A 22,437-nucleotide genomic window follows, 5' to 3' on the forward strand; every position below is an offset into this window, starting at 1 on the left:
TAGTTTGTATAATTGACCCCCGGCAAAATTAAACTTGTAAAAGTAAAAATGCCTAATAAAGAATTTTTTGAATTAAAAAAAAAAAAAAAATTTATTACATTATATTAAAATTCAATAAGTATTATGGTAAACAAATTTTGCATCTAACCCTGCTGTTGCATTATGCCCCGTTTGACGGCAGTCATTTAAGTTATCTTGAGAGGTCAGTCTAAACGTAACACATTGGAGCTTAGAAAATTGAAATGATATTTTATGCTTTTTCAACTAGCACCATCTGAATTTACAATATCGTTTTGTTAGTATCAGAATGAGGCGGAAAATAAAATATCAAACACCTGTGCATAAACAATATCAGAAACCATAAGAAGTTTGATAAATGGATTTTTTTACCATTTTAAAACACTATCTATTTCTAAATTTGAAGATGAAGAAAATGATAAAAATTACCAGTTGGTCTACTACGAAAATCTAATTTTTCCGCTACTTTGTTGAAACTTGGAGAAATATTCAGCAATTTTGATTGAATAGCTCCAATTTCTAACGAAACATAATAAACATGATTTTAATAAACTCTGTCCTTTGATAGCAAGAATCAAATCAAACTGCTGACGTTGGTAACAATGCTCTGCATCTTTCAGTCCACCTTAAATTACAGAACAGTCATTCCTAGAATTCCATAAATTTCCTTCAATCACTTTTGGACCAGACCAAAACTGCCTCAATCACAATGTTTCTCAATTTACATTTCTCCGCCATTCGCCTGGTGGTAAGCTTCTTTGTACATCGTCGTCTTCGTTGGGAAAGCCCCCATCCAATCCCTGCCCTCCTCGATTTCACCAGGTCATTATTATCAGCATCCGGGGTGTAAAAGTCCCCGAAGAGCAGACAAACTGGCTTTCGGAATCACTGGCACATGCTTTCCAGAAAGGGGCACTGCCACCGGATGGAGTGGCAGGAGACTTCTTCATATTCAATGTTTTCCATCATCAGCCGAACCCGCATTTCCGGAAACAAAACGTCTACCAGTTATTGTGTGCATTATTGTCATCAGTGCTTTGGGGACAGGGCTATGCGCGAGGAAATTGGCCCCGAAGAAATCTGCCATCCTCTTCTCTTGTTTCCGCGCTTTCATTTGTTACCGGCACATTATTCCTGAAAACAAAAATAAAAAATGAGGGCACAAATGATAAAATTCAAAGTCAGGAATGATATTTTTATGATAACGATCGTCGTGGCTTTTGTCTTTGACCCCTCGCAGACGGTTTTGTTTTCGCCTTTCCTGTTTGAGGGGAAACTTATCAGAGCTGGCTCCAGGAGATGATTTTCGTATGAATGCCAAACTTCTTCTTATCAGCTTTGGAATATTTTTTCATATTGTTACAGATATTTTAAAAATAATTTCTAGACTGATGTCAGTGAATAATGGATCTCAACTCGAACTGAAATCATAGAACAAAATGTTGTATTTTTTACCCCTGGATTTATGCACTTCCTTGAATCCTCTTCCGAGCAAGGCTGTTGAAAAAAGGGAAAATATGGATCAGTCAAAACCGGAAAATCTGCAGAACGAACAACTTTTATAAATAACCCTCACTAAAATTATTTCTGAAACTTCTTTTTAAAAAGTAGTTTTGGTTAAATCATCTAGCCAAATTTTTATTCTAAATCATTCAAATACAACATCCTATAACTGAATTCAATAAACAATGGTTGGTAGAAATTTTCAAAATTGTTTTGAAGAAATAGGTAAATCCAAGATTATTTTTTTAATTATGATGATTCATCATTAATAAGTGACAACTTCCAAAGGGCTCAAAATAACAGCTTTAAACTTTTTTCAGATGTGTTGTTCGAATTAAAATGATCTTATTATAATTATAATTATAATTATAATTATAATTATAATTCATTTTGTATAGAAGGTCCCAAAAACGACGTCAAAAAATTGTCCGTACACTGAGGCCTTTGTCAAATATTAGTCAAGTAAACAGTTTTGTGTCAGTCTGTCAAACGAAGAAACGTGAATTGAATCTCAGCAAAGACAATTTCCAGTGGTCTGAGCGATAAATACGGTAAAATGAACTTTATTTAGCATAAATCAGTAGATTTAAACAATTTGTGGATTAAATTAACAGGAAAATGTCTGCTCTTCACAAAAAAAAAACCCGTTGACATCCGGAAACTGATTGTTGACCTGAAGAATGACGGTGAAAGCTTGTCCGAAATTCATTTATTTACTTGTCTTCGAATTACGCATAAAATAGTAAAACGGCCATGATCGTCGGTTCAGTATGTCCTTCAGAATTTTAAGAAGACTAACTCACTGGGGACTAATCGTATAAGCTGATGGTTGGTTTGATCGTATTTTCGGGTCAGAACCAAACAATCATATTTATATTCCTGTAGACGCGTAATATGACTGATAAATCTTTTTATTTTTCTCCGTAAATGAATGTCAAGTTTCCGGTGCAATTTGCGCTGAAAGCATACCACACCATTACATGGCCACCACCGTGCTTAACTGTCGGTCACAAATTTTTCGGATCCAATTCAGTATTTGGATTACGCCATACTCTTACATGTCCGTCAGACCCAAAAATTTTAAATTAGCTTTCGTCAGTGAATATGACGTTCTGCCAGAACTCTTCCGGTTCCAGGACATACTTTCGAGCGTATTCCAGCCGCCTTTTCTTTTTTTTAGCAGATATAAACGGCTTCTTTAGAGCAACACGACCTTGGTTTTTTTTTCACATGAAGTATGTTCCGTACCGTTTGAGGATTAACCTGTATATTTTCAAAATTCTTCAGGCTGTCTGCTAGTTTCGGGGCTCTGATTTTAGGAATCTGACTGATTTCCCTGCTAATGATGTGATGGTGACGATCCGTAAGCTTCAGTTTGCGGCCTCTTCCTGGAGTGGTCTCCAGGGAGTTAGTCTTTTTAAAGTTCTGAAGGACATACTGAACCGACGATCGTGGCCGTTTTACTATACCTGCAATTTCGGACAAGCTTTTACCGTCATCCTTCAGCTCAGCAATCAGTTTCCGGATGTCAACGAGTATTTTTTTGTGAGGAGCAGACATTTTCATGTTAATTTTTGTGGATTTAATTAACAGGAAAATGTCTGCTTTTCACAAAAAAATACCCGTTGACATCCGGATACACGAAAATCTACTGATTTATGCTAGATAAAGTTCATTTTACCGTATTTATCACTCAGACCACTGGAAATTGTCTTTGCTGAGATTCAATTCACGTTTCTTCGTTTGACAGACTGACACAAAACTGTTTACTTGACTAATATTTGACAAAGGCCTCAGTGTACGGACAATTTTTTGACGTCGTTTTTGGGACTTTCTATACAAAATGAATTAGATTATTTTTAAGGTTTAATTTATAAACGTTTTTAATACTGATCTACAAAAAGGACTAATTTCTGCAGCGAATGATGTTTTTGTAGTATTTTTAATGACTAAAAAAGTGCACTTTTTGATTGTTTGGACTTCAAGGAACGTGCTGTACGGACAATTTTTTGATACACTGTATGTATGGTTCCCCCATAGTAGTGAAATATTTAGGCATAGTACTAGACTCAAAGCTATCATGGAACCCACAGATAGAGCATGTAATCGCTAAGGCTACAACAGCTCTATGGGTCTGCCTCAAAGGAGTAGGGAAAAAATGGGGACTACAGCAGAAAATTATCTATTGGATATTTGCAGCTATTATAAGACCCAAAATCTCTTATGCCTCCTTAGTATGGTGGACCAAAACTATGCAAATTACGGCCCAGAAAAAACTAGCGAAGCTCCAAAGACTAGCAACGCTAGCTATAACTGGCGCAAAGCGAAGCACACCGAATGAGGCTCTAAATGCACTACTAAATATTCTGCCTCTACATCAATTCATTGAGTTAGAGGCGGAACGTAGTGCCTTGAGACTCTCCAAACACAAAACTCTCTATGAAGGAGATCTTACAGGACACCTCAAAATCCTAAAGAAATTTAAATTAAACTCACTTATTGTGAAAAATGATGACTGGATGGAGCCCATTTTCAACCTAGACATACCATACAATGTAACTATCAATGATAGGGACGTGTGGGAGTCAGGTGGACCTGCGGTTCCTCCCAGATCGATCCTATTCTTCACTGATGGGTCAAAAATGGATAAAAGAACTGGGGCAGGGGTTTTCGGACCTAGACTCAGGATCTCAATTCCTATGGGAAACTGGCCAACAGTATTCCAAGCTGAAATTCAAGCAATTCTAGAATGCACTTTAGCCTGTTTGAAAAGGGGATACAGGTACACAAGTATCTGCATGTTCTCTGACAGTCAGGCTGCTCTCCGAGCACTAAGTACGTTCACATGTTACTCCAAACTAGTTTGGGAGTGTATAGTTGCACTAAGAAACCTGGCCATAAGGAACAGAGTATCTTTATTCTGGGTACCAGGCCACTGCGGTATCCTAGGGAACGAAGAAGCAGACCAACTAGCTAGGGAAGGATCTCAGGGACTGTTGATTGGACCTGAACCTTTCTGCGGAGTATCGAGAAGTGCCTTGAATATGGAGCTCAAGAACTGGGAAAGCACCACTATTGTTTCCAACTGGAAAACAGCGGAGGGAGCAACTCAGGCAAAAAGATTCATTGAACCAAGCGCACGACTCTCAAAAAACATGTTGAACTTAAGTAAGCACGAATTAAGTACTTACACAGGTCTCTTGACCGGACATTGTCCAACAAAACAGCATCTCAAAAGGATAAACATAATTCTGAACGATGACTGTCGGTTCTGCGGGTTCGAAAAAGAAACTGCAGAGCATCTTCTATGCAACTGCTGCGCCCTCCTTAAGAGGAGAGAGCGTGTTCTTGGGGCAAAGTTAATAAGCGCACAAGACATATGGTTGCATATCAGCCCTAAGAAGGTTATATCATACATCTTTGATATTATACCCGATTGGGATAAAATGCTTAGTCAGCAATCAACTGTCACTCCAATCAATAGTGCAGGTGAACCTGACAGCATACAGTAACGCGGGGCAAACACCACAATAGATCAACTACTGGTCGCAGTGGGCTCTCCCCTACGGGAAAAAAAAAAATGGTTCCCCCATCGCGCATCGGTAGCAAGGTCCAGCCTGTCTGTGTGGCTTGGCCTTCGAAATGCTTCTCGGGCTTCCACGGCCGATGGTTCGTCGAGGGAATGCATCCAACCTTAAGAGGCCTACAATGGTTGGCAATCCACTCCGCTTGCAATAGTCTATTCAGATTAACCGCAGATGCATTCCCTCTGAAATATATAGGGGAGAATGAGGATACTTGATCCCTGGGGATACTTGATTCCTTAGCTATATCTCGAAACTGGAATGTCTTACAAAGATCAAATGTTCTAGAAAAATGTGCCAAAATGAGCAAAATAACAATGCCAGTAGTTTGAAAAATTTTAACAAAATAATTGTTTGAGTAATTGAACTTTGTTTGAAAAATTTCCCAAATGTAACTTGAAGATCATTTTTCATCACTTTAAAATGTTCCTTACATGGGAAAATTTTGAAAAAAAAAATATTTGTTCCAATGTATCAATCGTTCGAGCGTAAAATGAACTTCATAATGCCATATTTTCAAAGCAATGGAAAACTCTCAACTTTTTTCAGAAAAAGCTAATTTTGACCCTATAGTGTTGTGAGCCTACTTGGTTGAATGATTTAACTGAATCAAAGCAAACGAAAGATTTCTTTTAATTCAACCACGGTAAATGAAAAGTTCAGATACCGGTATTTCGATAGGAACTTACTATCTTCTTCAGTGAGCGTTTTCCATTGAATATCGATTGAATTTCGATTCAATCGCAAAAACTGAACTTTTCATTTACCGTGGTTGAATTAAAAGGAATCTTTTGATTCAACAAACTTTGATATTTATGAAAAATCTAATGAAAACGTATATAAATGTATAGTTCTTAAATAATGTCATAAAAGCCATTACGCATAAATACACCAATTGCAGAAATTTCTGATTCTGTTGAAACTAATTTTTACATTTTTCTGAACATAAAGATAAAATAATAAATAATAATAAAAAAACCTACCTTATTCCTTACTTCTAACAAAGGAATAAGGAATAAGATTAGCTGATACAATAATTAATTTAAAATTTTTGTAAACTTTTTCCAACTCGCCAGATTCCTTGATAAAGGCAAAATAAACATGCCGAAACGTCGGATGTAGTAAATAAACATCGTTTTATGATTTTTTGAGACTGAAATCGCCAAAAACTTTTTCAACTTTATTGGAATGTTTATTGGAATAGGATGATTGAACCAGTAAAAAGTGTGTAGGTGATATCATTAATCCAATAAGGATCAAGTCTCCATTAGCCCTCATCCGCATTAGAGTGTCATTTTGACACTATGGCAAGTTTGGAGGCTTGTAACTTTTTTCAGAAGCTTCAAAATACAAAAATACAAAAATGCTGCGTGTCGTACGTTTCTTGGTTGGAAATTTTCTATTGATAGTAGTTTACGTTTGCTTGTCACGACACGCATCAATATTTCGTCTGTCGGCTTCGCTCTCTGACCAAATCACCATCCACCGTACCTACTCGGAGAGAAAACAAACACGTTTTGCTGGACGTGCTGCTTGTGGTTCTAGAAATTCAGGAATGATTTCACGTTTATATTTTTCATATTTTTGTGAAATCTTACAGCGTGAATTGTTGCACCTCACTAGAATGTAGATTAAATGTGCTTTCCAATGAATATACTTTTGTTTGGTCCAACCAAAGTAAAAGCACTGAAAATCCGGGTACAACCTGACGGTGGACCACAAAAACAGATGAAATTTCAATTTGCAGACATGCAGACGTTAACTCCAGTCAAGCGGAACCTAAAGAAGACCAAAAATCTGCTTAGGACGAACAGCAGTTCAAGGCAAACTGGCTTTCTGCAGCGAAGAAGATGGACAAGGTGGCTGTACAAAATCTGATGGCAGGGGTTAAGCGTAAGGCCCGGAAATTTGGATTTGGAAAAGCGGAAGCCTAACTGAATATTTTTTCTGAATTATAATAATAATTAAACTTGAAAAAGAAATTTAATTTGATTTTTTAAACAAACGATTTCACCGATTTACACGCGTTTTCCCTTGACTAAATTTTGACCGTATCACCCTTTAGTAGAAACGAGAGGAACGTCATTCTATTTGTGACTATTGCTGTAGTCAGGCGTGTGGAGAAAAAGGTCATCCTGCTTGCTAGGATCAGCATGGAAAAATAATCCATGCTTGGAATACGACAACTTGATTTTTGAACTTTATAGTTGGTGGAACAGCTTCGATATTTTAAGGAAGGAAATCAGCTTTTCCTCTCCTTCGGGGCACGGTGAGAAGATTTGACGGAGGGATTTTGACAGGGAGCAGGATACTCTGTGGGGGAGGTGTTGGAAACAGCAGGTGAGTAAGTGTTTGATGGTTAATGGTACGTTGCAGGATGGGCAGGCATATGGTCTTTGGTTATAAGGTACTGGTGAGTGAGTCGGGTAGATATGCCCCATTCGGAGCCTGGTCAGGACTATTCTTCCCTCGGGGCAGGTTCTGTCCTTCTATTTCTCGGTTGAGTTCTCCACTTCACGAAGTTGTCGGCCCATTCGATACTCCAGGCGTTGAAAATTTTGATTTTCATGTACAGCGTGGCGTAAGATTGAGGAATAGAGTTGGTCGATAGTGGAAGGACGGTCCCGGCAGAAGCCAAGCGGTCGCGGCCCCATTACCTGGTATACCTGTTACTATAATATATTACTATACTATAGCTGTTAGTACACTTGCCGAATCGGAGAAGATGACGGAGTTTGGCTTCTAACCCTTAAGCAGGGCGAAAGCTTCTGAGCTAAAGACTGTGCACTGTGCACGCTTCGGGAAGGCCAAGGCTTCTATTGAAGACTCTATCGAAGATTCCGGAACCAATTTTGCCGCAAATACTTTTAGACCCATCGGTGTAGATATGTGGTTGGCTACTGTATTTTGTTTGGACAAGTTGAGTGAATTTGGGTAAGACGGTGGATCCATGATCTCCAGCTCTGATATCCCGTTTTAGCGATAAGTCTTCTTTTAGTGTGCCTTCATTCCAATTTTTAATTTTGGGCCCCGGTCTAGGGCAGACGGTGGGGAGAGGGGCGCCTGTTTTTGGCAGTAGGAAGCTATTGGTTCTTTCCACCAGAGGAGAACTGTTGTTCCGCCTTCGTGCGGAATGCTGAGCTGATAAGTCGCACACAGTTGTTGTACAGTGGCTCTAGTTTGGTTAGCATTCGTCCTGGGTCCTTGCCGACAAAACCTATTCCATACAGTATGGATGGCATAAGCCAGCCGTGCAGGAATTGAAAAAGGGAGTCTCGATGTGCTAGGCTTGTTTTGTTGGTAAGTATTCGGAGGAAGTTGATTTTGTTGTTGGTGTTCTTACTTCTGTTGTTCAGGTGACAATTGAAGTTGTGTTGGTTTCCAAGCCAAAGTAGCCCAATAGCCTTGTAGTGTGAACGAGGTGGATGGTCTGATTTTGCATGCAACTGGAAGCCTACAGTGGGGGCCCATTCTTCGACCAGGTTGACGGCAGTTTGCAGCCTACGAAGGGCTATCTTGGCAAAAGATGAGGGAAAAACGGGGAGGATGTCGTCGACATAGATTTGGGTGGAGATGGTATTAGGGGTGAAATGGAAACGGGGGATAATGACTATGCGGAAGAGGGTGGGAGCGATGACTGACCCTTGCGGGACTCCGCCGTGGACTGGTTTGATATTTGAGCAAACGCCGTGGTCGAGAACGTGGATGAAACGGTCTGATAGAAAGTTTTTTATGTAGTGTAGCAAACTGCCCCGAATGTTCCATTTGATTTGTTGATTTATGAAGGCAATACGGTCCACACGATCGAAGGCTTCCGAAAGATCCAGTGACAGGCAGTCGATGTGATGCTTTTGGTTCAGATGAGTATCAAGTAACGATTCAAGATCCTCGAAGTAGTCGTCTGTGGATTTACCGCCCCTTAAGCCATAATTCCGAGTGTCGAGGAGCTGCCGTTCTTCTAAAAATGTGTGAAGGCGGAGCAGTCGAGGAGTTTAATAGGGCGGAAGTTGTCGATAAGGTTCGGGTTTAATTTGGGTTCCCGGATGGGGATCACCAGTTCTATCTTCCAGTTGTCAGGTAGACATCCAGATTAGTGATGATGTCTAGGAATGTCAAGTTGCCGAGTACGGATAGATTTTTAAAGCAAGGGTAGCCGATATCATCTGGGCCCGCAGAATTCCCATTGACCCTTCGGAGTCCAAAGTGAAGCAGCTGTTGTAGTCCGGGTTGTCGCAGTTCGAAACAGTAGAAAAGAGGAGAAGTGTGGAAGTAGATTGTGCCGAGACGGATGAAAAGTGTTCACTGAAGGAGTCAACTAGTGTTAATTGATCGTTGATGTATTGGTTATTGAGCAAGAGGTAGGCGTCATTCCGAGATCCCCCGTTAATAGTTTTTAATTTAGACCACAAGACTGATGGTCATTGGTAAGAGTTGTTTATTGTGGTTTTTAAGTGTTCGATAGACTTACCAGTTGAATTAGGGGTAGCCGGAGCAATTTTACATTTTTTTAGTCTCACGAAAAGTTCAAGTACCATTCTCACTTTTGGAGCATATAAACTTTAAATTACACGCTGTCAGAAAATGCAAAAAAAACGGTGATTTGCTAAAATTTTCCCAAAAAGATATGATGAAAATAAGAAAATGGGATCAAGTATTCCCATTCTCCCCTATTATTAATAGGTATTTGATTTTTTTAAAAAAACCATCACATAGCTCAACGGAATCCGTCTCTGGACGATTCTTTCGTCAAATCGGAATAAGAGAATGAAATCAAATGCAAGTGGGCTCTCCATTAGCTAAGCGAGCAAGAGTTTTATTTTTACCACCCAGGCGTGATTCGTGGGAGGTTTGATTAAAATACTGCAATATCAGGAGAAAATTCGCCTCATCTTTTGATGCCGAAAAACAGCTGGTCCAACGAGAGCCCAACATAATTTTTTTTACGATTGCCAGATTTCGGCTGTTGTCCACCGGATTCATGGCCTTCATAAAATTCCTTGTTGTCGCTAATTGAATTAGATATAGGTCAGTGGGAGAAACAACAGCCTTCGGGAGGATTTGCTCGAGAGAGTAAATGGAAAAAATCAGGCGTATGTACCGCCAAGCTCGAACTCCATCGAGGCAAGCTCCATGCCGACGAATGGAATTTATTTGCGTTCACAGTAAATAGTTCGGCGAGTGGGCTCTAAGTCTAAACTATGCATAGCTATGGTGTGCTTCAACCACGATGCTTCCAATTTTCATAACCTGAATGGAGAAAAAAATTGGATCGCTCCGGAAAGAATTATTTCATCGAATATTGCCTCGCGGCTCTTGAATCGGAATTTTTCAATCAAGCCTTTGAATAGAATTCATATGTTTCTCACATCAAATTTTCAAACTGACCTGTGCTGTTATTTTGTTTGGACCAATTCAATTCATAAAAATAATTTGTTGAATGATTATTCCCGATATAGCCTAAATTGAAATTTAAGAGTTTCGTTAACAGCAGACATTTTGCAAATTTTACCTAATACTGGTGGTTGCAGCTCGCTTTGGCTGGTGACTGACCGACGACAATTTATTTGCGGGAGCTTGATGAATTCATTTTGCGTGGCATTTGTTACAGCTTAATTGAAACGCTGCTGTGATTTATGAAAGTCAGTACGCTTTATTGGTTATTTGTATTGATTTGTTTTGCTAAGCGCGCTTTTGTGCTCGCCATCGATAAGATTTGTTACTATGTATATAACTGGGGGATATATTTCAGCGCTGCTGTTCAGGGTTCTTGGTGATCGACTCAATGGAAAAGCTACATTACATTGCATACAAATACCAATTGCCTAATCAAAATTTGAACAAATGTGCTCCAGAATCTAAATGAATTGGAGCTTTGGAAATCCAAATATCGATTTCTCGTGTTCCGTAAACTGGGGGAACTTTGATCACTTTTTTTTTCCTTAATTTTTGAATATTTTGGAAGGGGTTTCTTTTTCGTAATACCTAAAATTTTTAAAACACTTACTGAGGTGAGGAGTATTAAACATGATCATTGATTGCAGTTAATTCAAACGAATGTTTGTTACAAAACCAGATCTCGAGTTTCGGGGTAACTTTGATATCTATGGTTTTACGTATCTCAACGTCTTCAAATTTACTGTGTTGATGCCATTTATAACAAAAGGCTCAAAACCTCGATAACAGTAATTTATTGTTTGAACTCAATTGAATTTTTCAACGTTATCTTTCTAAAACAAATATGCTCAAAACATGGACAATGTTGCTGCATACAATCAGGGCAGAAAATTTAAAACATTTTTCAAAATATTTTTTGGCCTCAAAAACAAATGAAATTTTACCTTCATTCAGTTCCCAAGTCTTCGCACTGTTCTCATCTTCTTTTTTTCATCAAACTTAACCATTTGATAGGATTTTAGCCATTTTTCCTACACGGGCTTTTTCTTCAAAAATGACCGTTTTTTTTAAACCAAAAAATATCATCTAATGACCATAAAAAATAACACTTAAACTAAACTTAAACCAAGAAAAAAGTTGAACTTTCACATTAGACAATCCATTTGCTCCTAAATGCATTAATTTGATCAGGAGAGATGTTTGTTTGTGAGCCTTCAAAAAACTAGATATTTTAAGATTTTAAAATTACATAAAATCATAAAAAAACATAAAAAATCTCCAAACAACAACAAAATTTAGCTTATTTGCAACTCAATTAGGCTTTCAAACGTAGTAAAATGTTTTAAGATATTTTGACTAAAAACGTAGTTAATGATGATTATCTGCATAAACTTCATGTTGAACAAAGTTACCCCGCTGATCGAAGTTCCCGCAGTTTACGGTACCGTCAAACTTGGCATCATACAACAGCGGGGTTGCATGCAACTTTAATTTATTTTTATGTTATCTATCTATCTATTAGAGATAACAAAATTTTGATGGTTAAGTTTCTCACATCTTAGGCTAGTTTTTTTGGTGTTTTTATGACTTGGCGTCCTTAATTTTGTCAAAAGCTACATATTTTCATAGCTTTCCATTAGAATTTGCTTAAAAAAAAACATTTTTTTTTTTGCAAGTAACCCTCTGGCGGAGATGAAAAATTCTTATTTTTAGGTTATTAAAAATTACTGGAGAAACGTTTTTCGGACTACGTCAATGAGATATCCTATCCATCCTATCAACCTTGAAACATTTGATGTATCCACCGTTTGATTATCTATGTACATGAAATTTTTAGAAACCTTTGAAATAGAAACATGTTGCATATGATATTCAAGTTGACGGAAGCTCATACCCTAGAAAAGGGTTACTAATGTGCCTGATTTTTCAAAGATTTGCCTGATTTTTCGAGGTCCCTGATAACCTTCCTTTTTTTTGTTCCTGATTTTTGTGAATAAGCCTTAACTCCTCTGGGTTTCCCAATGAATTCATGAAACGCTTCCTGCAAGCTTCATGAAACCCTTCTGCGCTTTAAAAATCTAAAATCAAATGTTAGCGCGTACATGAAAAAGCCTGGACTTTGCCCGGATTTATTCACTTCATTTGCCAGAACAAACAAAACCAAAAAAGAAACATTAAATTGAAATTTTTTGATCAAGTTAATCGGAAATTAATTGTGACAAAATTCATTACGAAGATACCATTAGATATAGTCATGTATAGTCGCCAGAAAAAAGGTCAACAAACCATGTGCTTTAAAAATCTTAAATCAAATATTATTGCGTACATGATTTACATATAAAAAGTTTGTTTTTTTTCATTGAACAGATAGAGCCAAATTATCTTCTACAAAACTGTAGTAAACAGTTTTTGAGGCAACACTGCCGAGGACACTACATACATTTGACGATTTGTAAGTGAGTTATGGTTTTTTGAAAGTTGAAATGTTAGAGTGGTAGAGTTGAATTTTGGCTCTAACTTTTGTGGATGAACTCATACAAGAAATATGTCTTCTAAGCATTTGTAATAAATCAATATTCGCACATTTTTCTTTCAGAGAAGAAACTTGTATCTGGAATGGTTCGTTAGTTGTAAAGGATTTTTCAACAAAACTTGTACTTTTTAAATTACCATATCTAGGATTTATGCAATCCAATATATATTTTTTGACGGCATTACTTAGTTCAAATGCCAAATATTTCATTTTAAAATAATGGGAAACAGGTTGCAAAAAGTTTTTATGTGTCTGAATTGGTCGTCTTTCTCTTTTCACTGAAACCATGTTGAAAAATCCCTTGTGGAACTAAATTTGCAAACACTTCACATCACATTATTCAGTTTTTCCAAACATCACTACACTTGTCATGGTTGGAAATTTAAAGATTTTTTTTCTTCAAATAAATATTGGTTGAATTTGTATATGCAACAACTATTCGGCCAAACGAATATTCGGTCGAATATTTTATTTAGTTTTTAATGAAAAAACTTAAGCATTTCTCTTCTATTTCTCCTCTCTTTTCTTCTATATTAATGCCCTTCATGTTTTTAAGTCGATTATTTTCAATCAGGTGATATGATCGAAATATTTAATACAAGATATTTTTTAAGTAGAGGTATTTCTGATTTTTAAAATGTCACCAATAACTAAAAAGACAACAGATGACAAGTCGCTTCTAGGGCGCTTGCCACCAAAAAGATTGCGTTCCTGTGAAATCTGGGATAAAACCTGTCGAAACATGTGCCAAGCTGTTTGAAGTTGCTATTCTCATATTGAATTAGATGGAGGTCGAATTCGAGCAAGTTATTTTCAAAATGGTTGTTGAAAAGATGATCTCTAACCTTAAGCATACCATACTTTTAACCACACGTATCGACACAGATTTTTGAAAAAAAAATATCAAAGGGCAAAATTTATGTATATTTTGAAATTTTAGAAAAGTCGTTATTGAACCCAAAATCTAAAAAAAAAATTAAGAGAAATTTGAGTTTTTTTTTATTTGATTTAGCATATAATCAGAATAAACCCGAGTAAAACCCGGGAAGTTTTAAACAAAACCTGAACATCCCGGCCAGCTTTGACTTATCTGGATTCTTTACTGGATTTGTGGGCAAGCCTGAATGTATCCCAAAAATCTGGAATAAACTAAAATTTAAATATAAAGCGATACCATTCAGCACTCTTCTGTACGATCTACAGTCAAAGATACGCGGATACACCTTAGATGTTTAACTGAAACCATAAGTTTTTAATGATTGTGTTGCTTTTACAATATAACTTTGGGATATTTTATAAATTATCCAAAATTATTTATAAAAATCACAAATCTGTAGTAGATATTCGGTCTAATCGGCCGAATACTTAGCTCAACTATTCGGTGAGCCGAATATTCGGCATAACGGTTTTTCGGCGATATTCGGCCGACCGAATATTCGGTACATCTCTAATCGAAATTATATTGGTTTTTACCTTTGCTTTTACGCAATGAATTAAGGGACTTATTTGTCCTGAAGGAAAAGCAAACAATTGATATCGCAACCATGTATCCAAGTTTTGTTCCTATTCAACCCTTTTTACGATATATGCTTCTGCAGAGTGTAAGCATAGAAAACAAACATTTTTAACACAAAAATTGTGAAACTCGTAAGTTCTGAGTATACTATTTATTTCTTCTAGGGAATAGCAGCTGGGATTATTTGAAATTCAAGAACTCGAACAAATTTTGAATTGAAAACCCTCCCTTGAGTTTGCATCACCTTTTTGAATTGCTTGATTTTCAATCCTCACCGATTTGCTTGAGTAAAAAGAGTAACACGGGTCGTTTGTTATAGCAGATTTCTTATGGGAAACCCTTCCCCGCTAAATTTCCACCCTCCATCTTCGTCAGGTGAAAAAAAAATGGAGGGTCGAGTTCACTTGTTTGTTTATTATATCATTTCGCCCGCTTTTGCTGGCTGTCACGCAAATGATGATGAATGGAAAGGTGGATTCTGTCTCGGAAACTGCCTCCGTGCGAATTCAGCTCTTTGATGATAAAAAGTACCATTGGAAGGGAGGGCCAAATTTTTGGGGCCTCTCAGTTTAATCATTTCAATAGGATCATTTTTATGTGCCAGTAAATGGGTGGAATTTTCTCCGCCCAGCATCATAAGGGACAAATGTTCTGACAGAGCCAGTACCTTGGTTTTTTATTACTCAACAAAATATAGATGAGTTTACCTAACTCTTAATTGTTAAAGAGTAGAAAGCAGATTATTTTAATTTATCTATCCATAGCACCGTTGCTGACAACACTTGAATCAACTGATGAATTCGAATAAAGTTTAAAAGCTAAGCGGATTTAGCTTTGTAATCCAAATTAAAAAGTTAGCTCAGTTCCGAAACAACAGCAAAGTCCTCTTCTTTGGATAAATAAAAGTTTGGTCGATCCCGTATTGCTCATATGGCACTAGATTGCTGGTCGAGATTCATAGGTCAAAAGGGGATCAAAATTTAACCCCATCCCATAAAAAACCCAGAACCTTTCGTTCCTCGTTCCGAATCTCTGTAAGAGACCCACATAAATCACACACAAAACACACCGCTTTCATCTCAACGTGCCATTCGAGTCGGGCAAAACTCCATTCTCTAAGCGCTCGTCTCATCTCTTCTGAAGAACATCAATCATAATTCATGCAGAGTGCATTTATTTTTCATACAGTTGGTAAATAAGTAGGTATAGTGCCACTAAACATTTCACATACTCCTAACTGGTGCCACATCTACAGAGAGGCTATAACCACTTCATTTTGGGTTGGTGAAAATTTCAATGCGGTTGCCCCTGGGAGGATTAAGGCAACAAAAGCAAACCCTTCTGCAGGAGAGGAATTTTCGGTTGGTAAGGTTTTTTTTTGTTGCTTCTGTTACTCTGGGCTAGTGGGTCATGTTTATGATCCGGATAATAGGTTGGTACCCCCCGTTTGTTCATTCCGTTTGGTTATGATACGTCTTACATGAGCAGGTCATGTGGAAATTACGGACCGACCTGATGATAAAGTCATCAAGTCTCCACCAGATGGCAATGCTCAGGATGTGTCTACTTAGATGTGTGAGGAGAAACTTAAATTAGGAACGGAGCAGTTTTAAGATCATCAACTATTAAGTCGTGGTTTATTTTTTATTCGGTGTACAAATGAGAGGCTAAACCGAATTTAGTTTTGCTCTAAATAGAGCCACTGTTTTTTATTCGAAATGATTTAAGAATATACCAAGTCCCATCTAAGGAGTGTTTTCGAAAAAAAAAATTGTTTGGGAGTACTTTTAGAATGCATGTAAGAAAATTGATGAAATTGAGAAAATTTGAAAAACAATCTGTCAAGTGGTGTTTGAGTTAGCGTCCAATACTGAAGATCATTGACAAAAATTTTTGGGCGGAATCGACAAAAATCCAGAAAAGTTCCAGTGGGAGGTCCGAAAATAACTGAAAATTGACTATTTGACCAAAATTCACATGGTAAATCGTTTAAAAACTCCTGAAGGATCCAATAGTTAGCTTAAATATAAAAAAGTGAAGATGATTGATTCCATGAAGCGAGAGGAATGTGATAGGTTTTTTCAAGCTCAATCGAAAAAATAAATAAATAAATAATAAATAATAAAAAATAAATAATAATAATAATAATAAAAATAAATAATAAATAATAAATAATAATAAATAAATAAATAAAATTCTGAGGTCAAATCGTGCGCAAAATATTTGGACTGCTTGTGCTTGCGTGGGGAGATATTTTGAAAACTTTCGAAATGGACATCAAACGAACTCTTAAGCGGTCACCTGGCAGGATTTCAATTAGAAACTTTTCGTTAACAAGTCTCGCCTGCATTTTTCGGAGATAAATAAAGAGAAAAAATTGAAAAATAATGGTCTCGTATTTGAGGGGGCCGATGACCAGTGGAAACTGCAAATTACTCAGTCTCTCATAATGATTGACACGATGAATGGCAATACGATCAATGGCAATATGAAAATACGACCGTTTTCTTTTAAATGCACTTCAATAGGTCCCACAAATCTTATACTCTATTTAAAATGGATCTAGAATCGTGCCATTACGCAAAAACTGTGGTGGGAGGATAAAAAGTCAAATATGTTGTTTTTGTGCCGAAGGAGGACAATCGGCTAAAATTGTTATAACTTTGCTCAAATTCATAATTTTGAAGATCAGGGCTTGTGATATAGCTCAGTTGGCAAGTCTGTTGTCTCCTGAGCCGGTGTCCAGGAGTTCGAGCCCAAGAGCAAACATCGAACACAGTTGTACCGGATAAGTTTTTCAACAACGATCCGCCAACTGCAACGTTGATAAAGTCGCGAATGCCATAAAAATAGTAAAACGACTATAATCGAAACAAAAAAAAGAAAAATGTTGAAGATCAAGCTTCAGAAAACAGAAAACCTTATCAAAAGTAGCCTTGATTTGCAAAAAGGGTGGTTCAAAGTATACATTATGGATGGCGCACGTGTTGCCAAAAAATTAAAGTCTAAAAATGTCTTCATTGGACGCTTTTCTAAAAACCATTTGACAAAATATCACAAATTTACACATCATCAGGTAACTTCGCTGAAAATTTCATCAATTTGCATTCAAAAGTTATTCACAAAACAATGTGTTGCATTTTTTTCGAATACAATCCTTAATGACGATATTTTGGTACAAAATCAGACATATTCACACAACAAGAAGCATTATGTGAACAATTTAACCATTGGCATTCCAAAGCGTTTTTTTAAACCAAATGCAGACAAATTCAGTGCCCATTTCCAGACCAAAATCGGTCAGTTTTCTTATCAAAATCGATCAGTTTTCCGATCAAAATCGGACAAAAAATGGTTGTATCCGAACGCTCTGCCCTGTTGTGTTTCTGTTGGTTTGAAATGTTTGATTTCAAATTTTTAAAATATCTTTTTATTAATATTTCAAGAAAACACTTCTCAATTCACTTACACTTTTCAACCACTCTTTGAATGTTCACAAGTCAGGACTCGATATTGAGACAAAAATTTGAACTAAAACAAACTGACTCCCCGTTACTCACAACGGCCTGTTTACGCTCAATCCCTATCGAGCGTTTGTGGAAACAACAAAGTCAAGAATCAGTTCCAGTACAAACAACCATCATCTTGAAAAGGTTTTTGCCATTTCTTTTTCAATATTTCTGCCTCCACCGAGGGTGGAAACGACGAAGACCGATAAAAGAATACCGATCTTAATGCCTTGTTGCTAATTAAAAGTGGCACCCGCGTTCGCGGGAAAATATATTGATTTGGGCTTGTTTGTGTAGAAATTTAATGACGGTCAATCGGATGATCAGGAGCAATCAACCTTTTACTATGGAGTTCCTTTGGTATTTTCTTGTAATTTTTTAATGCAGAAAAAAAATTTGATTTGATAGGATGAACGCAATGCTTTTATTTTTCAATTCTTCAAAACCGTTTCCCACACAATTCGACGACAAAACAGAATTCCCAAAATTGATAAACCGTTTATGTTCCAAGAAAAAAGTCAAGCGCCCACACCGGCAGGTTCCACATTAGCCGCGCCGTGAAAATTGAAAACATGCAAATTTCCCGCATTAAAATGCAAATACCGGAAGTGTATCGCTACAGGACGTGATTTCGCGAGCCGTGACTAAAACTTACACTCAGACAAAAATGAAGAACCCACTGGCACTGTGTCCGTCCACCTGTCTGTCTGAAGTCTGAAGTTCAGCTGGCCAAAACCATCAACATCCAACCGCAGGACAACGAGTAGGTTGGAGAATCTATCTACTTTTCGCATTCTTCCCCCCTGCTTAGAGGTTAGAGGGAAAGTTGTGAACATTTCTCCACTCTTCGGGGAAGAGAAGTTTTCCACTTCGTTAAATCTCGAACAGAACACTGCGAGACTGACTGCGGCCAGTGCTTGACGAATGTGTCCGGGAAAAGTTGCTTCCCTGTGAACGTGCCAATTACCTTCCGATGAGCTGATGCCAAGTCGCCGTGAGGGCATTCTATGGCCGTTTGCCCCCAGTTATGGTTATGATTTGAATCATTAATTAGGGCAATGTTCGTCAGTTTACTTGTAAGGGACCATTCAAATATTACGTAACGCTTTAAGGGGGGGAGGTGGTATAGCAGTTTGTTACGCTTTGTGGATTTTGCTTCGAAATTTTGAGACGAATGTGTTACGTAGGGAGGAGGGGGGGTTGAAAATACTCAGAAATTGCGTTACGTAATATTTGAACGTCCCCTAATATAGCTGTGTTTGATTTTCAAAACGGGGCTTCGTGTCTACCAAGAAGCAAGAATGAATTTATGTTACTTTGTTGGTTACTTTTGCCATAGGCTATGAGCTATCGTTGCTTGAAGCTAATAGTAAGTTTAAGCCTATTACTTTTCAGAATGCTTTTTTATTTGAAAGCAAAAAAAAAATGATTCCATAATTAAATTAGAATTAGAATTAACTTTAAAGATCATGAGTGTGAAACGCCTTCACGTATGCAACCAATCTTTACGATGCATTCATGAGTCGAAATTAAGCTCGGTGAACCGTAAAGAATCTTAACCTGCTAGAGCCCTATTTTTTTCGCGCTCAAAATTTCACAGAAGCTTAGCTTTATGATTACAAACAACTTTTGTTCTACGAAAAATATTATGAATAAGAAAAATTAGACAATTTTTCCTTAAATTGCATAAGCACAGGGGCTAAGGAATTTGACTTTCAGAACTTTATCGATTGTAGTTTTCGCACAGTCCAACCATATTTTTATTAAATTTTGAAAAATGTTAATGCTGACTCATTGCTATATTTTCATATATTTTTTGTCAAAATTATTCCAAAAATAACTGAAATATTTCAACTCGTATGAAAAGTGAATATTGTGAATATTGTTCGGATTCTTGTCGTTGTTTCCCTACCCCGCTTTTAGACGGAATTCATGTTTCATCTCGCCTACCTTACTTAGGTTTTTTTCTCTCATAAAATGAAACTACCAATCATTTGTATAGATCGAAAAACACATGGATCAAGGATTTCTTAGGCCGTTAATTGATTCTGAGATCTTCAATCTCAATAAAATTTCTCTATTTTCATTTCAGTTGTGTATTTGGTGCGTTTTTAAGAATTCTTACTTCAATTAATACTTCATCGGAACACAAAGCAGCTGTTTGTCCAAATTGTGTCAGTGAATAAATAAATTGAAAGTTTATATTCAATAAATAACACTCGCTCCTATCAAAACATCCTTATTCAGGTCCCACAAATTGGAAGTATACCTTCTACATTATCGGTTAGCTGTAATGAAATTTTTCCAGAATCTACTCAACCCGATATGCGATGAATCAATTTCATGGTTCCGATTTTCTTCCTCTCTCTCTCTCTCTCCCTCTGCCCCACAGCTCATCCTATCCGCCGCCCTAGTGGCCGTGGTCATGGCCCAGAAAGATTACACCACCCCGGTGCCGATTCTGAAGCAGATCAACCGACACAACGAGGACGGAAGCTACAGCTACGGATACGAGGCGGCCGATGGGTCCTTCAAAATCGAAACCAAATACCCCACCGGCGAGGTCCAGGGAAAGTACGGTTACATCGATGATGGCGGCAAGCTGCGGGAAATCGAATACGGTGCCAGCAAGCGAGGATTCGAACCGGCAGGTGGGTATCTTTGATGAGATGAATTGGACAAATTAATCAACCCACCAACAAGAGGGGTTTGTTGAGATAAGCTGGCACTATAAACGGGTTTAATTAATGATTTGGGAGAACAAACCGCAGCAGAGTTAAAAAATATAGCAAGGGAACATAAAGTTTCAACATCTTCAACATGAAATTTAAATTATGCCCGTTTTTTCAAAAAGAAAATCTTCTTTTAAAAAAAACTACATAATAAATGATTGTAGCTGAATATTGTCTGAGAATCATATTTGAGTTACGTTACAAGCTTTCTAAAATTTAAAATTCGAAAATCGGTTGAGAAACAAGATAGTTTTAGCGGAAAAAATCTTTTACGTAATTTTCCCACGGCGTTATTAAACGGTATATAAGACATTTGAAAACTTAGAAAAATAATAATCATGAAAGAATACGGGCATTTTGAAAATTAAGATAGTCCTGTAATAAAATTTGCGTAAATATATTTATATTAGGCATACTCACTTTTTCAAGTTCAAAATACGTCATTTGATCTGCTCCGGTACGTTAACAGTTAAATTCATTGTTATTGTAGTTATATATCGACATAATTTAAAAACCGCATACAGAATTCATAAACTATTCCTTCCATTTTAGGCACTGACATCAACGTTCCCCCACCAACCCTGACCAACACCAACTACCCGGCTTTGGGCCCGAACGAGGAAGACGATGGCCAGTACCGTGAAGATCCCAGCATCTACTACAAGGACTCGCGTTACAACTCCAAGCCATCGAATGCCCCAGCCTATCAGCCACGTCCAGCTCCAGTCCAGTACAACCCGGCCCCACAACAGTACTTCCGTAACAGCGTGGCCCAAAACGAGGTCTACCAGCAGCCCCAGCACCGGTATCAACCCCAGCCTCAGGCTCAGCCCCAGCCCCAGCCCCAGTACTATCAGCCGGCGGCCCCTCAGCAGCGCAACGACTACTGGCATCCGAACGCCAAGGTGGACATCAACACCGGATCGTACACGCTCAGCTACACTGGCTGAATTCCTTAGGGGATTTTTGGGAGCTGTTAAGGTTCTGGACTTCATCTGTCCACCTTTTTCCCCTAATAAATTTCTTTTGTATGTGTGTCCCTAAGTCAAGTCTGTACTGCCGTAAATGCCAAGAATTTTCGCGCTAAATCCAACCTCCGAATCCGAAGGGTTATGCTCGCTAGCTCAACCTCGTGGGATGTGTGATCGATGCTGCGAAAGTCATTTCTAGTGTATATGTAGTTTTTTTTTGTCTTACAGGAGAAATTAGGAAACCCTCACATTGTCCCTGGGAGATTTTTTTTTATTTTCAGGGATTATTCACTGTAGAAATAAATAAAACTTTCCATAATTTAAATAAGGTTCAAAATCAAACAAAATATTTTTGTATATCACAATCCAGAAAAAAAGTTTCATTATTTCGAACATTAATTGTACATATTCATCGTTCATAGTTCAAATTGTGTTAGGTATGAATGTTAAAGTGTTATTTGCCAGAAAAATGATAATTGACTTATAAAACGAACAAGAGAAAAAAATAATATTTGTTCCAGCCTAATTGACTAAAAAAACGAACACACATATAAAGGATCTCAGTGAAACATCATGTTTCTTTGAAGAGAATTTTAACTTAATACTGAGGCGTACATCTATCAAGGATATGATAGCTAGCATTTTACAAATGCTAAAACTACCAGTCCACAGAAAGA

At 37.5% G+C, this 22,437-nt stretch overlaps 1 protein-coding gene across 1 annotated transcript in view; it reads left to right on the plus strand.

The window, feature by feature from the left end:
* LOC129739424 (activating signal cointegrator 1 complex subunit 2 homolog) overlaps positions 1-22,088 on the plus strand; it is a 32,385-nt gene extending 10,297 nt beyond the window's left edge. The window contains exons 2-3 of the mRNA XM_055730876.1: positions 20,450-20,708; positions 21,342-22,088. Of these exons, the coding sequence (XP_055586851.1) occupies positions 20,450-20,708; positions 21,342-21,739 (657 nt within the window). The 3' untranslated portion in view covers positions 21,740-22,088. The remainder of the gene's footprint in view (positions 1-20,449; positions 20,709-21,341) is intronic.
* The last annotated feature ends 349 nt before the right edge of the window (positions 22,089-22,437 follow it).

The sequence above is a fragment of the Uranotaenia lowii genome, chromosome 1 (genome assembly GCF_029784155.1).
Source record: "Uranotaenia lowii strain MFRU-FL chromosome 1, ASM2978415v1, whole genome shotgun sequence".
In the NCBI taxonomy this organism is placed as follows: Eukaryota; Metazoa; Arthropoda; class Insecta; order Diptera; family Culicidae; genus Uranotaenia; species Uranotaenia lowii.